We start from the raw sequence: 17,991 nt of genomic DNA on the forward strand, positions 1-17,991 counted from the left end.
TGAACAGAGGGATGCCTTTGAGTTCTTTGTCCACAAGGAATTTCCTTGTGGGCAAATTGTTAGGGAGGTGTGTCGTATTTTTATTTTTCTAGCTATTTTACGCCAAAATCATAAAAGTGACCCTAGCTATGTCCAACTTTTTTATTTTAAAACTTTATTAGTCCGGGCATGGTGGCTGGCTCCTGTAATCCCAGCACTTTGGTAGGCCGAGGCCAGCATATCACGAGGTCAGATGAGACCGTCCTGGCTAACACGGTGAAACCCCGTCTCTACTGAAAATACAAAAAATTAGCCGGGCATGGTGGCGAGCACCTGTAGTCCCAGCTATAGTCCCAGTTACTCGGGAGGCGGGCAGAAGAATCACCAGAACCTGGGAGGCGGCGCTTGCAGTGAGCCGAGATCACGCCACTGCACTCCAGCCTGGGCGACAGAGCAAGACTCTATCTCAGAGAAAAAAAAAAAAAAAACTTTAATTATATCCTTTGAACTTTTCCGAATTCTTATTTTCTGAGAAAAGAGGTCTGTTTGTAACATTTAGAACTGATCAGTTCTAAGGTGCAGGCCCTCCCCAGGATTCATAAGTGCTCTCAGTAGTCACCCTAACACACACACTATGGACCCTCCTTCCAGTGTTAAACAGAATCTATGGAAGGCCACTAATTTGGACTGAGCTCCTAGACCCTAACAGACCAAACCAAAATGGAGTCACTCATGTTAAACTTCTAAACTGTTTACTTTACCTTCAGGAGAGAAGATACCCAAATCCCTAAACAGGCAGTTTGAGTTGGCATAAGAAGTTCCCTCTGCTTTAACCCTTACAAGCAAATTAACCTCAAGTAACCTGATGTTAAACAACCCACATTTTTGGACTAAGTTGTTTCCCTGTTCCTGCTCAACCTTATAAAAACCGACTGTTCCGCCATGCCCAATGGGCACCTATTTTTTTATAGATGGGGTGCTACCTAATTTGTTAATCAACAATAAAATCCAATTAGATCTTTATACACAATTTGTTGAAATTTTATCTTTTGACAGCAGAAAAAGGTACATGTATAAGAAAAAGTGCACACAAAATGCTGCTTATAATTTCAAGGGATAAAAAGGCTAAATTCCATCAAGTACCTCCCAGATTAAGAAATCCAGCGGTAAAGAGAGGAAAAAAAAATTTACCTTTAATAAGTATATTTCTAAAATTCACAGCTGAAGCCAGGCAGGCATCACCTTAGCCTCTTCAGGCACACTACTTCTGCTCCCCAATAACCAAATATGAGTAGTTTCCATAGCACCAAACTATTAGCACCCAGGCATACATTAGAGAAACACGTATTCTACCAAGAAGCCTAGATAAGGTACAAATTAGATAAAGCACTTCACAAATACCTACCTAATCAGGATCTGGCAATGCGCTAACATACAAAAGACAAAGGAAGCCTTCTATTCAGGTAAAAACGAAAGTCTTTGTAAATAACCAAGCTGTGAAAGCAGTTACAAGGGGAGTTCTCCCCAGAATTCATTAACAAAAGAATACTTAACCACCTCAGGCAACATATTTACACCCATTAAAGCCCTAAGGACGGACAGATGGACCAATTTGACCAAGAGTTCCTTTCAGCCCTGTGAGTCTTGTCTTTAGTTAGCTAATGTTTAGGTTATAAACTTTAGACTTTTATAAAATATATGGTGCTTTCAGCAACTCCCAAAGTTCAAAGGAGATTAAAAGATCTGATTACCAATCCCAATAATAAATGTGAAATGTATGCCCATAACGTCATGGGAGTAAGAGGGGTTCCTGGATCAGGCCAGAGAAGAAACCACAAAAGGCCTCAACTTTCTTACTAACAACCAACATTCACCATGGCAAGCACGGTTTCTCAATCATAGGGTTTTTTTGTTTGTTTGTTTGTTTTTGGGAGACAGGGTCTTGCTCAGGATGGAGTGCAAGTAATGCCATCACAGGTCACTGCAGCCTCAACCTCTTGGACTCAAGCAATCCTCCCACCTCAGCCCTCCAAATAGCTGGGACTATAGGTGTGTGCTGCCATGCCCGGCTAATTTTTACATTTTTTGTAGAAATGGCATCTCCCTAAATTGCCCAGACGGGTCTCGAACTCCTGGCTCAAGGGATCCCACCTCCGCCTCCCAAAGTGCTGGGGTTACAGGTGTGAACCAATGTGCAGAGCCTAGTGGTGGCATTATAGATGCGTGAGGCTGGATAATTTGTTATTGTGGGGAGCTGTCTCATACCCACTCTTGGATGTTTGGTAGCATCTCTGGCCTCTACCCACTAGAGGCCAGTAGCACCCCCATCCCCAGTGTGACAAGCAAAAATGTCCAGGGTAATGGAAGGGGACAAACCTGCCACTAGTTAAAGACTACTGCCTAGAAGTATCATTTTATTTAATTTGAACTTCCTTCCCTAAGAGACAAGTACTACTCTTACTCTGTTTTAAAAGATGAAGAAACAGGCTCAGATGCTCCTGCCCAAGATTCTACAGCTAAAAAAGCAGCAGAACAGAACACAAAAGATTGAAACCCTGTCCCACACTGACCTTATTCCCAAACTTGCCTCAGTACAAGAATCCACTGAGGTTGCTGTTCAACATACAGATTCTTGGACACAACCCTAGAACGGTGAATTTTTTAACTTTCAAGCAAGAAGCCTGGGAATATGTTGAACAAGCACCTCAGGTGATTTTTAGCAAGTAAACTTAAAGATTTGAACATCTATATAGAGCTAGATTCAGAGGGAATAGACTTTTTTTTAAGCAAGGGAAAGAAAGAGAACTGTGCAAGAGTTTGACCCATTACTGCTTTCCTTTGAAATTATAATTTACCAGTCATATATTGCCTCTATTTGAACGTCAACCTGCATCTAAATGGAAGACACACTAACCATTTTAGTTTGTCAGGGCCCAGTGCCAGTGGCTCACGCCTATAATCCCAGCACTTTGGGAGGCTGAGGAGGGTGGATCACGAGGTCGGCGGATCACAAGGTCAGGAGTTCGAGACCAGCTTGGCCAACATAGTGAAACCACGTCTCTACTAAAAATACAAAAAATTAGCCAGGAGTCGGGGAAGGCACCTGTGGTCCCAGCTACTCTGGAGGCTGAGGCAGGAGAATCGCTTGAACCCGGGAGGCGGAGGTTGCAGTGAGCCGAGATGGCGCCATTGCACTCCAGCCCAGGCAACAGAGCCAGACTCGTCTCAAGATTGTCAACACTCAAGAACTATTTCCCCAGGAGGCAGATAAACACAACAGTTCTCAAGCCTAGCTATGCCACAGACCCACCAGAGCTTTGGACAATTCCTCAAACCTACTACATGGCTCCTAAATCCAATCAGATAGGGAGCTTGGCTTTTAAAATTCTCCAAATGATTCTCATGCAAAACCTGTCTGGGAACTAAGTTTCGAACAAAAAAAACAAACTTGAAGCAAAGCACAAATCTTCAAAACCTGTGGCCAAATCCAAAGTTCATGTGTGGCAATGGAGGACAAACTGCACAAAGGTGAAGTTCTGAGGCCTCCAGTACCTCCCATCTACCCACCTTTGTGCATTTGTTTCTTATACTATCCCCATGAGCATTATTACTTCAGGGCAACATTTTAACTAGAATCTTTTGATGTAGTCATGGTCTTTTGAACAGCAGAATGTGTGTCTGCCATCAGTCACATCCACAATGAACTGTGATTTTAATTGTTTCTTTAAAATGCAAAGTGTTTAAAAAGAAGCAAACTACAGAATTATGCAAGATTTTTACTATTTTCCCCAGTCTCATATACATTAGTTTCTCTTTTTTTTGTTGTTGAGTTTTTCTCGGGCAGGGGTTGGGGGGACAGAGTCTCACTCTGTTGCCCAGGCTGGAGTGGAGTGGTGCGATCTCAGCTCACTGCAACTTCTGCCTCCCAGGTTCAAGCGTCCCTGCCTTAGCCTCCCTAGTAGCCGGGATTACAGGAGTACACCACCACATCCAGTTAATTTTTGTATTTTTAGTAGACACAGGGTTTCACCACGTTGGCCAGGCTGGTCTTGAACTCCTGGCCTCAAGTGATCTGCCAGCCTCAGCCTCCCTAGTAGCTGGGATTACAAGAATGCGCCACCACATCCAGCTAGTTTTTGTATTTTTAGTAGACACAGGGTTTCACCGTGTTGGCCAGGCTGGTCTCAAACTCCTGGCCTCAAATATCTGCCAGCCTCAGCCTCCCAAAGTGCTGGTATTACAAGCATCAGCCAGCACCTGGCTAAGTTTTCTCCTACCCATTAATTTGACAGCAACTTTTCACAAGATCTTTATCAATCCTGGAGTCAAACTGCCACTGTTTGAATCCCAATTCTACCATTTACTCTCCTTGTGCCTCAATTTTCTCATCTAGCAAATAGGGATAAGCATGTGTACCTCAGGAGTTGTGAGAATTACACAAACTAACACAACAGAATCAGAACAAGTTCTAGATTCTTAGGCGGTACTATACATGCTAGCTGTTATTTAGTCTTCCTAAAGCATTCAACTTAGTTTTCACTGAAACAACCTCTCACAATCATTTCACCTACTGACTTGCTATTTAATTTAAATGCAAAGTAAAAAGTATCATGCACCACATAAGAAAGTTTAGGTCAATGACTGGCGTCATATACAACAGTGATCCCGTCAGACTGTAATACTGTAGTTTAACTGCACCTTTTCTGTTTAGATACACAAATATTTACCATTGTATTACAATCACCTACAGCATTCAGTATCATAACATGCTCTATAGAGTTGTGGCCTAGGAGCAACAGGCTATATACCATATAGCATAAGTGTGCAGTAGGCTATACCATATAGGTTTGTGTAAGTGAGATGTTCGCACAACCACAAGATCACCTAACAACATACTTCTCAGAATGTATCTCCACTGTTAAGCAACATGTGACTGTACAACCAGCATAAACAAATTCAAGATGTATCTACTAATCCTTGGTAAGCACAAAACTGAAATGAAGGAACAGAACAGCATGGGCAGTAAATGCTCAGCAGGGACCAGGCGCAGTGGCTCACCCTTGTAATCCCAGCACTTTGGGAGGCCGAGGTGAGATCATTTGAGGTCAGGAGTCTGAGACCAGCACGACCAACATGGTGAAACCCCAACTCTACTAAAAATAGTAAAAAGTAGCTAGGTGTGTGGTGGCAAATGCCTGTGATCCCAGCCACTAGGGAGGGCTGAGGCAGAAGAATCGCTTGAACCTGGGAGGCGGAGGTTGCAGTGAGCAGAGATGGCACCACTGCACTCCAGCCTGGGCAACAGAGCGAGATTCCGTCTCAAAAAAATAAATAATAAGTAAGATCAGCAGGATCTAAGGTCATCCAGAGGCCTTTAAAGGAAGAGGCCTATGTAATAGTTCATTTAGCGAGTTGGTTAACTTTAGTAGGGTTACTAACATTTTTGCTATATTGACTTTCACATGAAATAAAATATACGTATAGCCAGGCGTGGCAGCTCATGCCCAGTTTAAGATCAGCCTGGGAAACATGGTGAAACCCCATCTCTACAAAAAAATGCAAAAATTAGCTAAGTGCAGTGGCATGTGCCTGTAGTCCCAGCTGCTAGGGAGGCTAAGGCAGGAGAACTGCTGGAGCCTGGAGGATGGAGGTTGCAGTGAACTGACATTGCACCACTGCACTCTGGTGTGAGAGATGGGAGTGAAACCCTGTCTCAAAAGAAAAAAAAAAAAAAAAAAATATATATATATATATATATATATATGCACATACACACACACACACATATAAAACCCTTAAAACAGTCCCTTACCCAGTGTAAGCACTCAATAAATATAAATCTACTTTGGTATTTTTCTACAAAATATTCACCATGTACAATTTTCCTTCCTGATAAAATCCAAAGTGAAAGTCAGGTACGGTGGCTCACATCTGTAATCCCAGCACTTTGGGAGGTCTAGGTCAGCCCAGGAATGAGAGACCAGCCTGGGCAACATGGTGCAAACCCATCTCTAAAAAAATCAGACAGGTGGGGTGGTACACACCTGTGGCCCCAGCTCCTAGGGAGGCTAAGGTGGGAAAATCACCTGAGACCAGGGAGGCTGAGGCTGCAGTGGGCTGTGATTGCACCACTGCACTGTTTATGAGACAGTTCCCCACAATAACAAATTCTCCAGCCTGAGGCATCTATAATGCCACCACTAGGCTGGGCATGGTGGTTCACACCTGTAATTCCAGCAAAACAGAGTGAGACTCTGTCTCAACAAGAACAAAAAATCCAAAGTGAAAGATTACCAGCTAGACTGATCACTGCTAGACTTAGAAACAGCCCATACAAATGGGATACCCTAGAGTTTATTACCATATTCTAGTCTATTTTTTTATTGTTGGTCACAATTCACAACCCACCAATGTTTTTATAAACCCAAGAGAAACGAAGTTTAGAATGGAATGTAACGGCATTCCAAGTAAATAATTCTACAATCTAAACTTCTGAAGATATCCAAAGGATGTAAGGAGAGAAGTACACTAAGAAAGGGACCACAAGAGCTTAAAGCAACTAGAAGACACTTAGAAGAAATTCAGAAATCTTGAGGTGAGAAAGCCTACCTGCATATATATTTTTTCTTTACTTTTTTTTTTTTTTTTGTCACCCTGTCTCCCAGGCTGGAGTGCAGTGTTGTGTGATCTCGGCTAACTGCAACCTCCGCCTCCCAGGTTCAGGCGATTCTCCTGCCTCAGCCTCCCAAGTAGCTGGGACTACAGGTGCCCACCACCATGCCCAGCTAACTGTTGTATTTTTAGTACAGACAGGGTTTCACCATGTTGGCCAGGGGGTTCTCAAACTCCCTACCTCAAGTGATCCGCCTGCCTGGGCCTCCCAAACTGCTGAGATTACAGGAGTGAGCCACCACGCCCAGTCTGTGTATACATTTTAAAGGTATGCCTAGAGCTGGATCTGCCATGACATTCAATATAGAAATATCCTCTTCCATCAAGGCTACAATTCCCCCTCTCAGCATCCTACCCCACCTTTGCTTCCAGAGCTCCTAACTCAAGCAGCTATTAAGACTAAAAATGGAATTTAAAAACGGGACAGGCAATGGAAAGACCAAAGGTTATTAGAAAAGAATTTAAGTACAAGAAGTGCTCCATCAGAAGATATGGAAACACATGGAGATACTGCAAACATACAGAAACACATGCAAATCTGAAACATATGGAGAGCTTTTAAAAATTAACTAGATCCTAGGGACAGGGCTGGACACTGGTATTTTTAGTTCTCCATTGTCTGAAATGGGAACAAAAAGTAGAACCCAACTGACCCATAACCCAAAAAGGACAAGAAATAGAGGAAGTAGAAGAAACCCAAAACACACAAATCTTAAGACTACAGTTTAAGTAGACTTGCATGTTTGGCATTATGCTAAGACTATATGCTATAATATATAGTCCTATGGTTTAGACTGAATACTGAAAGCAAGCTACAGCCAATTAGACATTGCTTGTAAATACTACTGCTGTTACATTTATATCCATGGAGCAATGCACCATAGTATTCAGTATTCATTCTGTAACAGCTTGAGAGGGGAAATGAGACAGAGGATAAACCAGGGCAATAATTACCATCTTGGGGCGGGGGGGTAGTTATCTACTCAGACTAACTGGCAAAAGCAGGGCTGTGATTCACACAAGAAGCTGTTGTAGTCCAGGAAAAGTCATATGCTCTCCCAAAAGGCTGGCTCTTCTCAAAAAAAAAAAAAAAAAAAAAAAAAATTCTAAGAGAGGATGAACTGTAAAACACACCCAAGCTGACTAAATGGGGACTTGCCTCCTAAAATCATTCTCACAAATCTCTCCTGGTAGGCCAAGACAACCAGCGAGTTCCTCAGGGCCAACCTAGCTCTTGAAGAGGAACTTAGGACATGCAGGAAGGAGGGGTGCAAGAAAGTAAGATGAAATAGTAAGAATAAAATAACGTTACTAAAACCTTACATTGATTGAGCAATTTTAATGTGATGGGCTCTTTGCTAAGCATTTTATGGGCATTATATTATTTAATCTTCATGACCCAATGAAGATTATCTACATTTTTAAAATGAGAAAATTACAAGTCCAATCATAAGTGCTTCTTCACTGGCCTAAACTGGGAACAAAAATTTTCAGGACTAAAGTAAAAGTTGAACTCGTACCTAGCTCTTGCCAGGCACGGAGGTAACAGTTAAGCATATACAAGTGACAAAATGACTCATCAGAATTAAATTCAAAGTAAAATCCGGACTATCCCTACAATGCTGCCTTAACCAGGATGCTTGTGTAACATTCTCTCCTTCAAGATCAGTGATCACATTGTCCCCAAACTACAGGGACTCAGTAATGAGAACTGAAATGCTTTTCAGTATGATATCCAGTCCAGAACATCTTGAAATACCAAAAAACGAGACCCATAATCAAACACGTTAACAATAAAATGCTAAATTATGTAGCATGAATGGCTATCACATATCTATGTCCTCCATCATTTATTTCAAAAAGAAAAGCCTTGTCCCTCACTTCATAATCAGGGCTCAAATATATTCAGTATATAGGAGCTTTTTTTAGAAAGGTCTCTTCCCACAGACTTGCTTTATCACTTAAAGATTCCACTGATTGCAGAAAAGGGTAATAAGACAAATATAAGTAATGCATTCCAGCATTGTGCTTTATTACTGATTACAAAATAAAAATACAATCCAGCCTGGACAACTGAGTCAAGTTTTGTTACTCAGGCTTTACACTGAAAACCCTAAAGTTCCAAACAAGTTGTGACTGGCAACTTTGCAAAGGTATACATTTGAACTCAATGCTTAGTCAAGCTCGAGTGCAGGAGGGACTTACTCAGCTGTGACACACCCAGTGTAACCAAGCCAACAGTTACTTTCACCTGTATACAAAATACTCTTAGAGAAATTTTTTTTTTCTTTTTTTTTTTAGTTTATTTGTTCAAGAAAACCAAGTTCTTCAAGGAAGCCAAGTTATAAGGTTACCAGAAAGAAGCTAAAAACTAAAGGATCTTCCAAAAAAAAAAAAAAGATGACTCACAGCAAGAAAATATTTAATGGCTGACACACAGCAGTCACTCAATTTTTATGCCAGAAACAAACTTAGTCTATCAAATTTTATGGGAGAAATACCATGTGGTCTCAGGAGGTCTCTCACAACTGTCAATTGTTTTATTTGGGGGTAGGGGAGAGTAAACTAACGATAAAATCTGTGAGTTTCAGTTAAAATTCAAATAAACTTCCAGATTCACTCGTCAAGCAATAACTTGCTACAACTGTCACAACCAAAAGTCCTTATCGAAAATATTTGCCCACCTTCCTCTGCTGACTTAATCTTTCTTTACAAATATATTAACTCCCTAACGGCCAAATATTAGTTGGAAAGTGCATATTTTAAACAGCAAAAGAGAGAGAGAGAGAGAGATCAACATTCTTTTCTTGCTACTTGATGCCATTCTCCAAATCAAAGGAAAAAAAATAGAGGGCTCAACAAACATACCTAAGAATACTGGTTATTTAAAAAAAAGTTAATTGGCTCCAAGATTATGAACAGTTAATAGGTAAATTGTTATATCATGGTATGCATTTTAACTCATAATGATATTTAGGCTGAAATATCTTAAATAACAGAATAGTTCATATCCTCTTAAAAAATAAGTAACTGCAATGTTGACTACTTTGACCCCAGTTTTAGGAACTGAAGGGCATTGAGCAAATATTAAAATTAGAATTCAGTCTAATTAGAACTAATTACACAACTAATTAGAATTCAGTCTCTACACAGAAAGAGAGATGAGATGATTACCTTTGTTCTCGTGGCAAGTATACTTTTAAGTTGGAAGCTACAGTAAAATGGTCAAGTTCTACAAGTACTTAATTCTCTAAAGATGTTTAGTATTTTATACGCAACATACATTTGAGCATATAATTTTAAAATTAGTTACAAATTATTTGATGAACACTTCTCTGTAACAGAAAACGCAATTTCTGCTAGTTTTCATGAACTACCCAAATAATTCTTCCCAAAGAATCTAGATTATGAGAACCTACAAAACTCACTATCATAGTGAATTTTAACTTTCAGACTGTATTCAGAAACTTGACATACGCCCAAGCAAGTATCACCTGCACTGAAGAGGTCAACATCTCCTTTGAAGTAATATACTTTACTCAATTAATATAATAACTGAACTATGGCTAACTACAGTACAGCCTACTCCTTTCAACTGCTAAAAATCTCTAGTATGAGAGGAAAAAAACTTCGTCTACAGTAGATAAATCCACTGAATTTCTTGCTGGCTTGAATTCAATATGTGTAATTAGACATCGTTGCTAAACGATAAAGTTTTAACCAGAAATCCTTGCAAAGGTTTCCAAACAAGGCAAACCAGTGAGCCTAAACCGGAACGGTTTACGGGGACTCAGAAGTCCCGAAATAGAGACCTAGGGAAGATAATTCTCAAGATTTGGCCAAGTGACCCCATTATCAGCCAAGCTGTCAGTTACCCTGCATTAGCAAGGGCTATTAACACTTAAAAGAGCAGTTTTCTGACATTTACTTACATAGTAATGGTTACCTAACACTATATTCTGCCACTTTTTAATGTTATTAAACATGTGACATTTTCTATTTTCTACTAAAATATCCCACTGTGAATCTTAAATATATAGTATTTAACACATACTGACCTGAGTTTTTCTCCATCAAATACCAACTGAGAAAATCTACGGTACCAAGTAAAAATGCACGGGGACAAGTTCAAATAATTTTCCCTTTGTTTATGAGCCATGTGTTAAACAGCTGTTAACACCCGTCAAGAGGTTTTCACTAAACGTATCCGCCTCTGACACTCAAACGTTTTGGTCAATGGTAACAAAATTAAACCCACTCATCTCTTCACACTGCACGGGGGCGTGGAGGGAGGGACGCTAAGGTATGAAAAGGGAAAACGAAAATTGTAAAACTGGGCAAATTTTCTATTTTAAGATTTCCAAATAGTGCCTGTACTTTTTCTTCAGAAGCAGCAGCTTCTAAGACGATAAACCATTCCCGGAAATGGGCAAAAGAACACACGCTACAGGGTGCGCACCGCTACAGATATGGGCGGACACGACTGCCAGGAGCAAACGCGTCCAGTAAAGTAGCCGCCCACCGGAAAGTCCCAACTAGAGTTCCCTTCCTTTTCCCCTCGGCGTGCGGCTCCCTGGGTAGGAGGAGGAGAAAGCGCCAGACATGCGCACGCGGCCAGACGTCACTGCGTTCTCTCCCCGCCCCCGCGGGGAGCCGTCTGACGTCACGGGGCGGGGGCTGCGGAAGGCGCCGCCGTTGACCCTGCTGTTACCAGGCGCGCGCACAGCCAATCAGCACCCCGCGCCGGCACCGGCCGGCCTTTGAACTCGGCACGGCAACTTCCTGCTGTTTGGCGAGTACACAGTGCAATGCAGTATGTCTGTCAGCGCTGCGGCACAAAGGAACAGCCATTTTGTGACTGAGCTGGACTTGCACCAAGATGCCAGGGGCTCAAAGAGCTGCTCCGTGCCCTAACTATCGAGCTGCCTTTTATTTCGGCACCAGAGCTCCCCAGAAGAGCAGAGAGGGGGAAGGAAATAGGTTTTGGTATTTCAGATTTCAGTTAGTTTAGATTCAGTCTTCTCCAAAATCCCGTTTTTTAATGTATTATCAGCGTCATAAAATGGCTGCCAGTTAAACTGCCTGTTCTAGTACACAAGTAACTGCATTATGCCATGTCTAATCATCCCCAGCCTTTTAGAATAACTGCTACAGTGCCAATGAAAATTGTAGGATTTACCCGCACCTCAGGTTATAAAAATTTGGCTCAAAGGCAGACGATTTGGAGATAAATTTAATAAACTCGTTCAATTCTTGAAGATAAATTGCGAACGTGGTGCCCTAAGAGAACACACTGAACTCTTTGTGTGCACACAGTCCCCTTTTCATTCTTTGATGTTACTTAAGTTACCCACAAGCTGCAAATTATTCAGATAAAAAGTATGGCATACTTCTTGTATGTCCATCACTAAAACTTTGTTTTAAATACTTAGAAATTTTACAAATATCAAATGTTTTTAAAATAGCATTTTTAAAGTTAATTTTTAATCTTCAAAAATCGTGATAAGTATTAGACTTTAGCATTAACTTCAAATTCAAACTTACATAACCACTATTAACTACTGCACTCTTTCCAAAAACAGGATATTACCAGATTTACCTAAACTTGCACTCATTCCTTCCAGATCCTAAAGTAATTCTCAGACCAAAGTTTACTTGACCTGCAAACTCATTTCTTCTTCTGTGGCTCAGGCTGCAAAGGTGATTTTCGTATTCCCTAAACACTATACTTTGGGCAATCAAAAGTCTGATGGCAGAAGGAACCAAGTACTAATTACAGGGACAGTTCAGCTCACTAGAAGTAACATTAATCTATCACATTAAAACACTAGTAACATTCTTCAGCTGCACAATTTTAAAAGGAAGTGATGTCATAATCATGTACATGTATTAAGGTATGAAATTTAGGGTAACTCATTTAAAAGTAACTACCTTCTTTTCAAAGAGTGTCTTAAATATTTTTGGAAATCCATCAGGCATATGATTCAAAGTACACTTGACAAATGATTTCAAAAGTACAGTCAGTACATGCTTCATGTTCAGCTGTAACCTCCACTACCAGGAGGCAAATGCCTGACAACTAGTTTTCCAGGTGAGAGTAAAAATACTGAAAGAATACCAACACTGCTCAATTTTTTAAAATTAGAAAGCACAGTCTGATCAATGATGTTAACCACAAACCTTGCATAAGAAAGCCAAAACCCATGTGAGACCTATGCAAATGATACACTCAAGGGAGCAACAATTTTAGTGCTGAATCTTTAATAATTTGCCAGATATATCTGGAGGTTTTCATTTCTTCAAATTGTCATTACTTTCCAGAAAAAACAGTTTAGGATGAGTAAAAAACTTTTCTGTCCTCAATTTAATCTAATAATTTACATGGGCAATTCAATTAAGACAGCACTACAAACTGGGTGACAACTCAATTTGCAAAAAAATTTGGTAACTTATTTTCTAAAGCAAGGCTCAATATGCTTTTAGTCAAATAAAATAAATAGAATTCAGCAGATTAGTAATATGTCATGTTCAAAACTTTCAAATTCACTAGCCTAATAGAAGAGTGTATTATTTATAAAAATGAGAAAAGTAAAAAGAAAATTGGGAAGGAAAATCACATAATGAATCACATCCTTGTTAAACTACATGATTTAAAATTTATAATATGAAAATGCATTAAGAACACAAAAAAATGCATTCATATGTACTTTTTAAAATTAATATACAGAGGTCATACAACAAAAACATCTTAGAGGCTTTATTACTTCATCACTAATAAGGTACTCCAAGGAATGTGAAACAAATCATGATTTGCACAAACAGTACATTTGTAAGCTTCAGAAGATAAAGCATTCCAGACGACTCTGTCAAAATACATCAGTAAATTTAAAGCAGCTACATCTAAAATGTGAGGATAAAATACATCTACCAACAAGAAATCAATGTCTTAAGCATACAAATGCAAACCTTAAAATAATTTAAATGTAAAATATACAACTGTAAATATGATCACAATAACAAACACAAAATAGCAGTATATTAAGAGTATTCCAGGATTTCTGTTATTACAGATTTGATTTCATAAATGCAGGAACTCTAACCATCAAGTAAAGGTTTTGATAAATCATATCAAAATTTCCTAAAATGTCAAGTATATCAAAAGAAATACAAAGTCACATAAAAATATAAACTGAGAGGCATCAGTCAAAGGGTCCTTTAAGTGATTTTGTTTTTAAATGTACATTTTTTCATTCATATAACTTTCTGAAATGTCTATTTACTATAATTTACTACTACAAGGCTTCTCTATGGCCCTTAGTTACAAGTTTAGATATCCTGGATTCTTCAAAGAAAAAATTTGCCTTGTATGTAAAATGGTGCAATGCAGCAATGGCTAAACCGACAAGGTCATTTTTCTGCAGTACAAAAACCTAAAAACTGAAATTTACTGACAGAAAAACTGTACATTACAGGAAAGGCCCCTTTGAATAAAGGTACCTTACCTTTTGACTGCTGTAAGAGGCCTTAAGTCACAACTCAACTTTCATAAATTGCTACCAAAAAATTAGGGTGTGGCATATTAGCAATCTCAAGGTCATGCTTTAAAAAACGAATCCAAATTAGAAAAACACAATAAAACAGACAGCAATCCATGTCTGTCAAGGTAAACAATTGTAAGCTGAGGTTTCTCCCCCAAAAAAAAAAGACAAAAAGGAAGAAAGTTGATAGCTCATACCTCGATGCATTGCTGTGTAGCGAACTGTCCTCCTCTTGGCTTTTGTCCTTATTTCTCATCATCTTTTAATTCTTAAATATTAAGGGGGAGGGGGAATCTGTGTTTGCTTTGAAGTCCTGTGCCCAGGTATTTACTGTCAAAAGTTGAAAGAAAGGTAAGGTCCCGGCTTCTATCGATGCTTTTTATTATCAGGAACAAAGTCCTGACGATGTTAACGATATTATTATAATACAACAACGGTAAGCACCAAAAAACTAAATATTTCTATTTTTTCCTTAAAAGAAAAAACAACAGGATAAACCGAACAGTGGAAGCATCACTATCAATAAGGAAACTTTCTCAAAGTAGCACACTCGATACAAATAACAATCTCTGTATCTTATTGCGTCATCCAAGAATTTCTCGTATTTACAGAAAACAAGGCAAACTTTAACAAATAAATCTTTAAAATTATCACCAATGATCGTGAACTTACCTGATCCATGTAGTATGTCCAAAGCAAGAGTCCTATCTACTAGTAGAAAAATATCAGATCCCAGATAATTAAAAATAAAGGCAAAATCCTCCGTTAAAAAACGAAAAATAAATAAAATAACCCTCAAATATGTTAAATGGTCAAAAAAATAAAGCAATAATTAATACTAAAACAGGTCCGAAAGAAAAAAAACCTCATTAGGAGAGCGCACAAAAATGGAGGTGCGCCATGGCTTCTAAGCTGGAAAAAACAACGACCTGGGCTCTCAGTACGGCTGCTTCTTTCCAACAAGGCACGAAAAGAAAGCTCCTAAAAGCTGCTTTTCTCCCAAAAAAAGGTTCGAATCGACCCCAGTAAGTCACTAGGAAAGGCAGGGGGCTACGGGGGCCCCCTGAGGCTGCCCGAAAGTTAGGGAAAGTTGCGTAAAGTGAGGCAAAGGCAGGGAGCAGAGCGCGCTCTCTCTAAGGCACAGCCGCCATCTAGAGCCTCCTTCCCAGCTCTGAGAGCTCTGCCTTTGATTGACACTCTCTACATTTACCCCACAACTCAGGTGATGTACCATAGACCCACCCCTTCATCTCCACCAAAAAAAAAAAGAGAGAGAGAGAGAGAGAGAGATCCTCCATCCCAGGGAGCCTAAGGACCCCCACCCCCACACCTCCCTGCCCCTCCAGACCACCCCAACAGGGGGAGGGGGGAGGGCTTCTTAACCCCCTCTGGCTCAAGCACCCTTTTTAAGCCAGAGAGAAATGTAATTTGTTCCTTTTGTCTAAAGATCTGCTAAATATTTCAGTCCTTGAGCTAAAATAACTTCCTCCCTGGACAGGAAGTGGTGTTTTATCAAGCCATTTTGAAAAAGGGATAATTCTTAGAGAATCTAAAGCTCAGCTTAAGTACTAATCTTTGTAAAAATTAATCCCCCAATGGGTAAAATGATTGCTAAATAAAAGTAAAACCTTAATTTCATAAACTAAATTCAAGTTTTTCCTTCTTTATGATGCCTAAAAATAATCTAAAGACAAAATTTAAGGGGGAATTTTCCATCTCAACTGGAAGAAAGGGGTAATTTTTACAACTCAAGAGCGCCTCCCTAGTGTTCAGTTGCATTGGAGCAAAAGTTAATGCAACCAATTTTTACTCAAAAATATCCATTTTTCTTTGTTCTTTCACAAAATTCTTTAACCCATTATATAACCTTGAAAATATTACACTCCTCCTCCCAAAGAAACTTCTCATAATCACAATATATTTACTTCCCACACTGATTCAGGCAAAACAAGTATCTTTAAATTCAAGAGTATGGGCCAACCATGATCACCTTTAAATCAGTAACCCAAGAAACTCCACCTCCAAATCCAACAGAAAACACATACTCCAACACTTCCCTTGTATTTCAAATCAAGTAAGTATACACACCCATTTCAACAATGTTATTAACAATAGGACATACCTGATTGCAAATTATCAAAGTTAATGGCACAAAGCAAATTCTCCTAATTATCAAGACCATGAGATCCACAGAAACAAATTACTAATTCCAAAAACAATATTCTCACCAAGCACTCCATTCACACAAGCATATTCATACACCCAAAAAAATCCAATCAGCTTTCCTTTCTGCCAGAACCATGTCCCTCCCTCACTGAAGAAATCCATTTTAGATTTACACCAAACAAAAGCGACAATGTCCAATCTAGGTAAAATCCATAATCCAAACTGTTTCAATTCCATACTCTCTACACAAAGATAAATTTTGTACCAAGATCAAAATCCAAAATTCTGTTTTTGAATGTAACAAAGACCAACCACCTCACATCAGTCAAAAACAAATAGTGCACGTGTATTGACCATGGATGTGTATGCTGCAGTATTTGACATTAATCACAAACAATATGATTAACACAAAACAATTTAACCTGAACTATTTCTTCGTCTCATGTAAAATGGGAAAACAGAATCAACAACTCATTTTGTCTATCAAAATAACACCTACCACCTTTGTAACAGTTACCAAAACTGCTATCAGTTGATTAGTAATAAATGAAAATCTGGCATTTAAAAATCAAACGTTAAGTAATCTATGGCAGGGTGCAGTTCATTTCATCTAAATTCCCAATTGTACAAAATAAAGACAATACAAGATATTAATCTTACCTCAAAGTTATAGAAAATGGATTACACACATAATTACGAATGTAAAAAATTGTGAATACTCCAAGGACCCTAACCCATAAATCCAACACTTCTTATAGTAAGACAATAGGAGACATCAGTTTAAATATTCAGATGAGTATTCTATAGCAAGATGAATTTATAGTATTAAAAAGCTTAAGAAACCATTTCAATCAACACAAAATAATTCAGAAGTATATGTGTATCCTCATTCTGAATTTTGGAGCAACAAGCAGTTTGTTTCAAGTTCATTAAAATCTTGTGGCAGATTAAAATCAGATTCTATTATTACCCATTGAGTTGTTTTGAAAAGTGTTTCATGAAAGCACAAACAAAACAGTATTTAAACCAAATGACCATCTAAGAGCACAACTTTGTGAAAAATGATAAATCTTCATAAACCAAGTAAAATGTTTTTGATTACACCATTTCCAATTTACCAGCTTTATTCAGTACACTTTACCACTTGGCAACTATAAAGGTCAAAGTATTACTAAAATAAAAGTAAACATTTAATGAAACTTCCACTTAAAAAAAAAAAAGCCCAAACTGAGAAATTTTAAAGTATTATAAATTTTATTAAAGTTAACATTCCAAGAGGTCATACTCATACAAATCAAACTACAAAAAATTCCAGGTATAAAAACTATTATCTGTGTTAGTGTGCCATCCTCCTTCTCCAAATGTCAAAATGTCCACAAAAAAAAGTCTTTAGAAAGTCAAATCCACTGTCCATTTGTGTTGGATAAGAAACCTATGTCTTCATTCACTGCATGGAATCCATGTTAAAAGAACCCTGTCTTGGTTGTGTATTATCACAGGACTCTTGTATTAATCCATTTTTCTCAATTCCCCATAGTAGACTGCCATCTTGATTTCTCAGTGGTAGGGTCCATTTGAAACTCTTCAAGCTGACTGGGTGCTTGATGAAAAAATTAAAAGAAAAAATGCTGTTGGA

At 38.9% G+C, this 17,991-nt stretch overlaps 1 protein-coding gene across 10 annotated transcripts in view; it reads right to left on the reverse strand.

The window, feature by feature from the left end:
- CHD2 (chromodomain helicase DNA binding protein 2) overlaps nucleotides 1-17,991 on the reverse strand; it is a 146,456-nt gene that overhangs the window by 114,344 nt on the left and 14,121 nt on the right. For 7 of the 10 annotated variants that reach the window (XM_031668313.1, XM_031668317.1, XM_031668318.1 and 4 more), the window contains exons 5-6: nucleotides 14,862-17,955; nucleotides 10,710-14,519 (exon numbers count right to left, since the gene is read on the reverse strand). In XM_031668313.1, coding sequence (XP_031524173.1) covers nucleotides 10,710-10,810 — 101 coding nt within the window. In that variant the 5' untranslated portion in view covers nucleotides 10,811-14,519; nucleotides 14,862-17,955. The remainder of the gene's footprint in view (nucleotides 1-10,709; nucleotides 14,520-14,861; nucleotides 17,956-17,991) is intronic. The other 3 variants (XM_031668315.1, XM_031668316.1, XM_031668320.1) reach the window with 2 other exon arrangements.

The sequence above is a fragment of the Papio anubis genome, chromosome 7, assembly GCF_008728515.1.
Source record: "Papio anubis isolate 15944 chromosome 7, Panubis1.0, whole genome shotgun sequence".
NCBI classification, from domain to species: domain Eukaryota; kingdom Metazoa; phylum Chordata; class Mammalia; order Primates; family Cercopithecidae; genus Papio; species Papio anubis.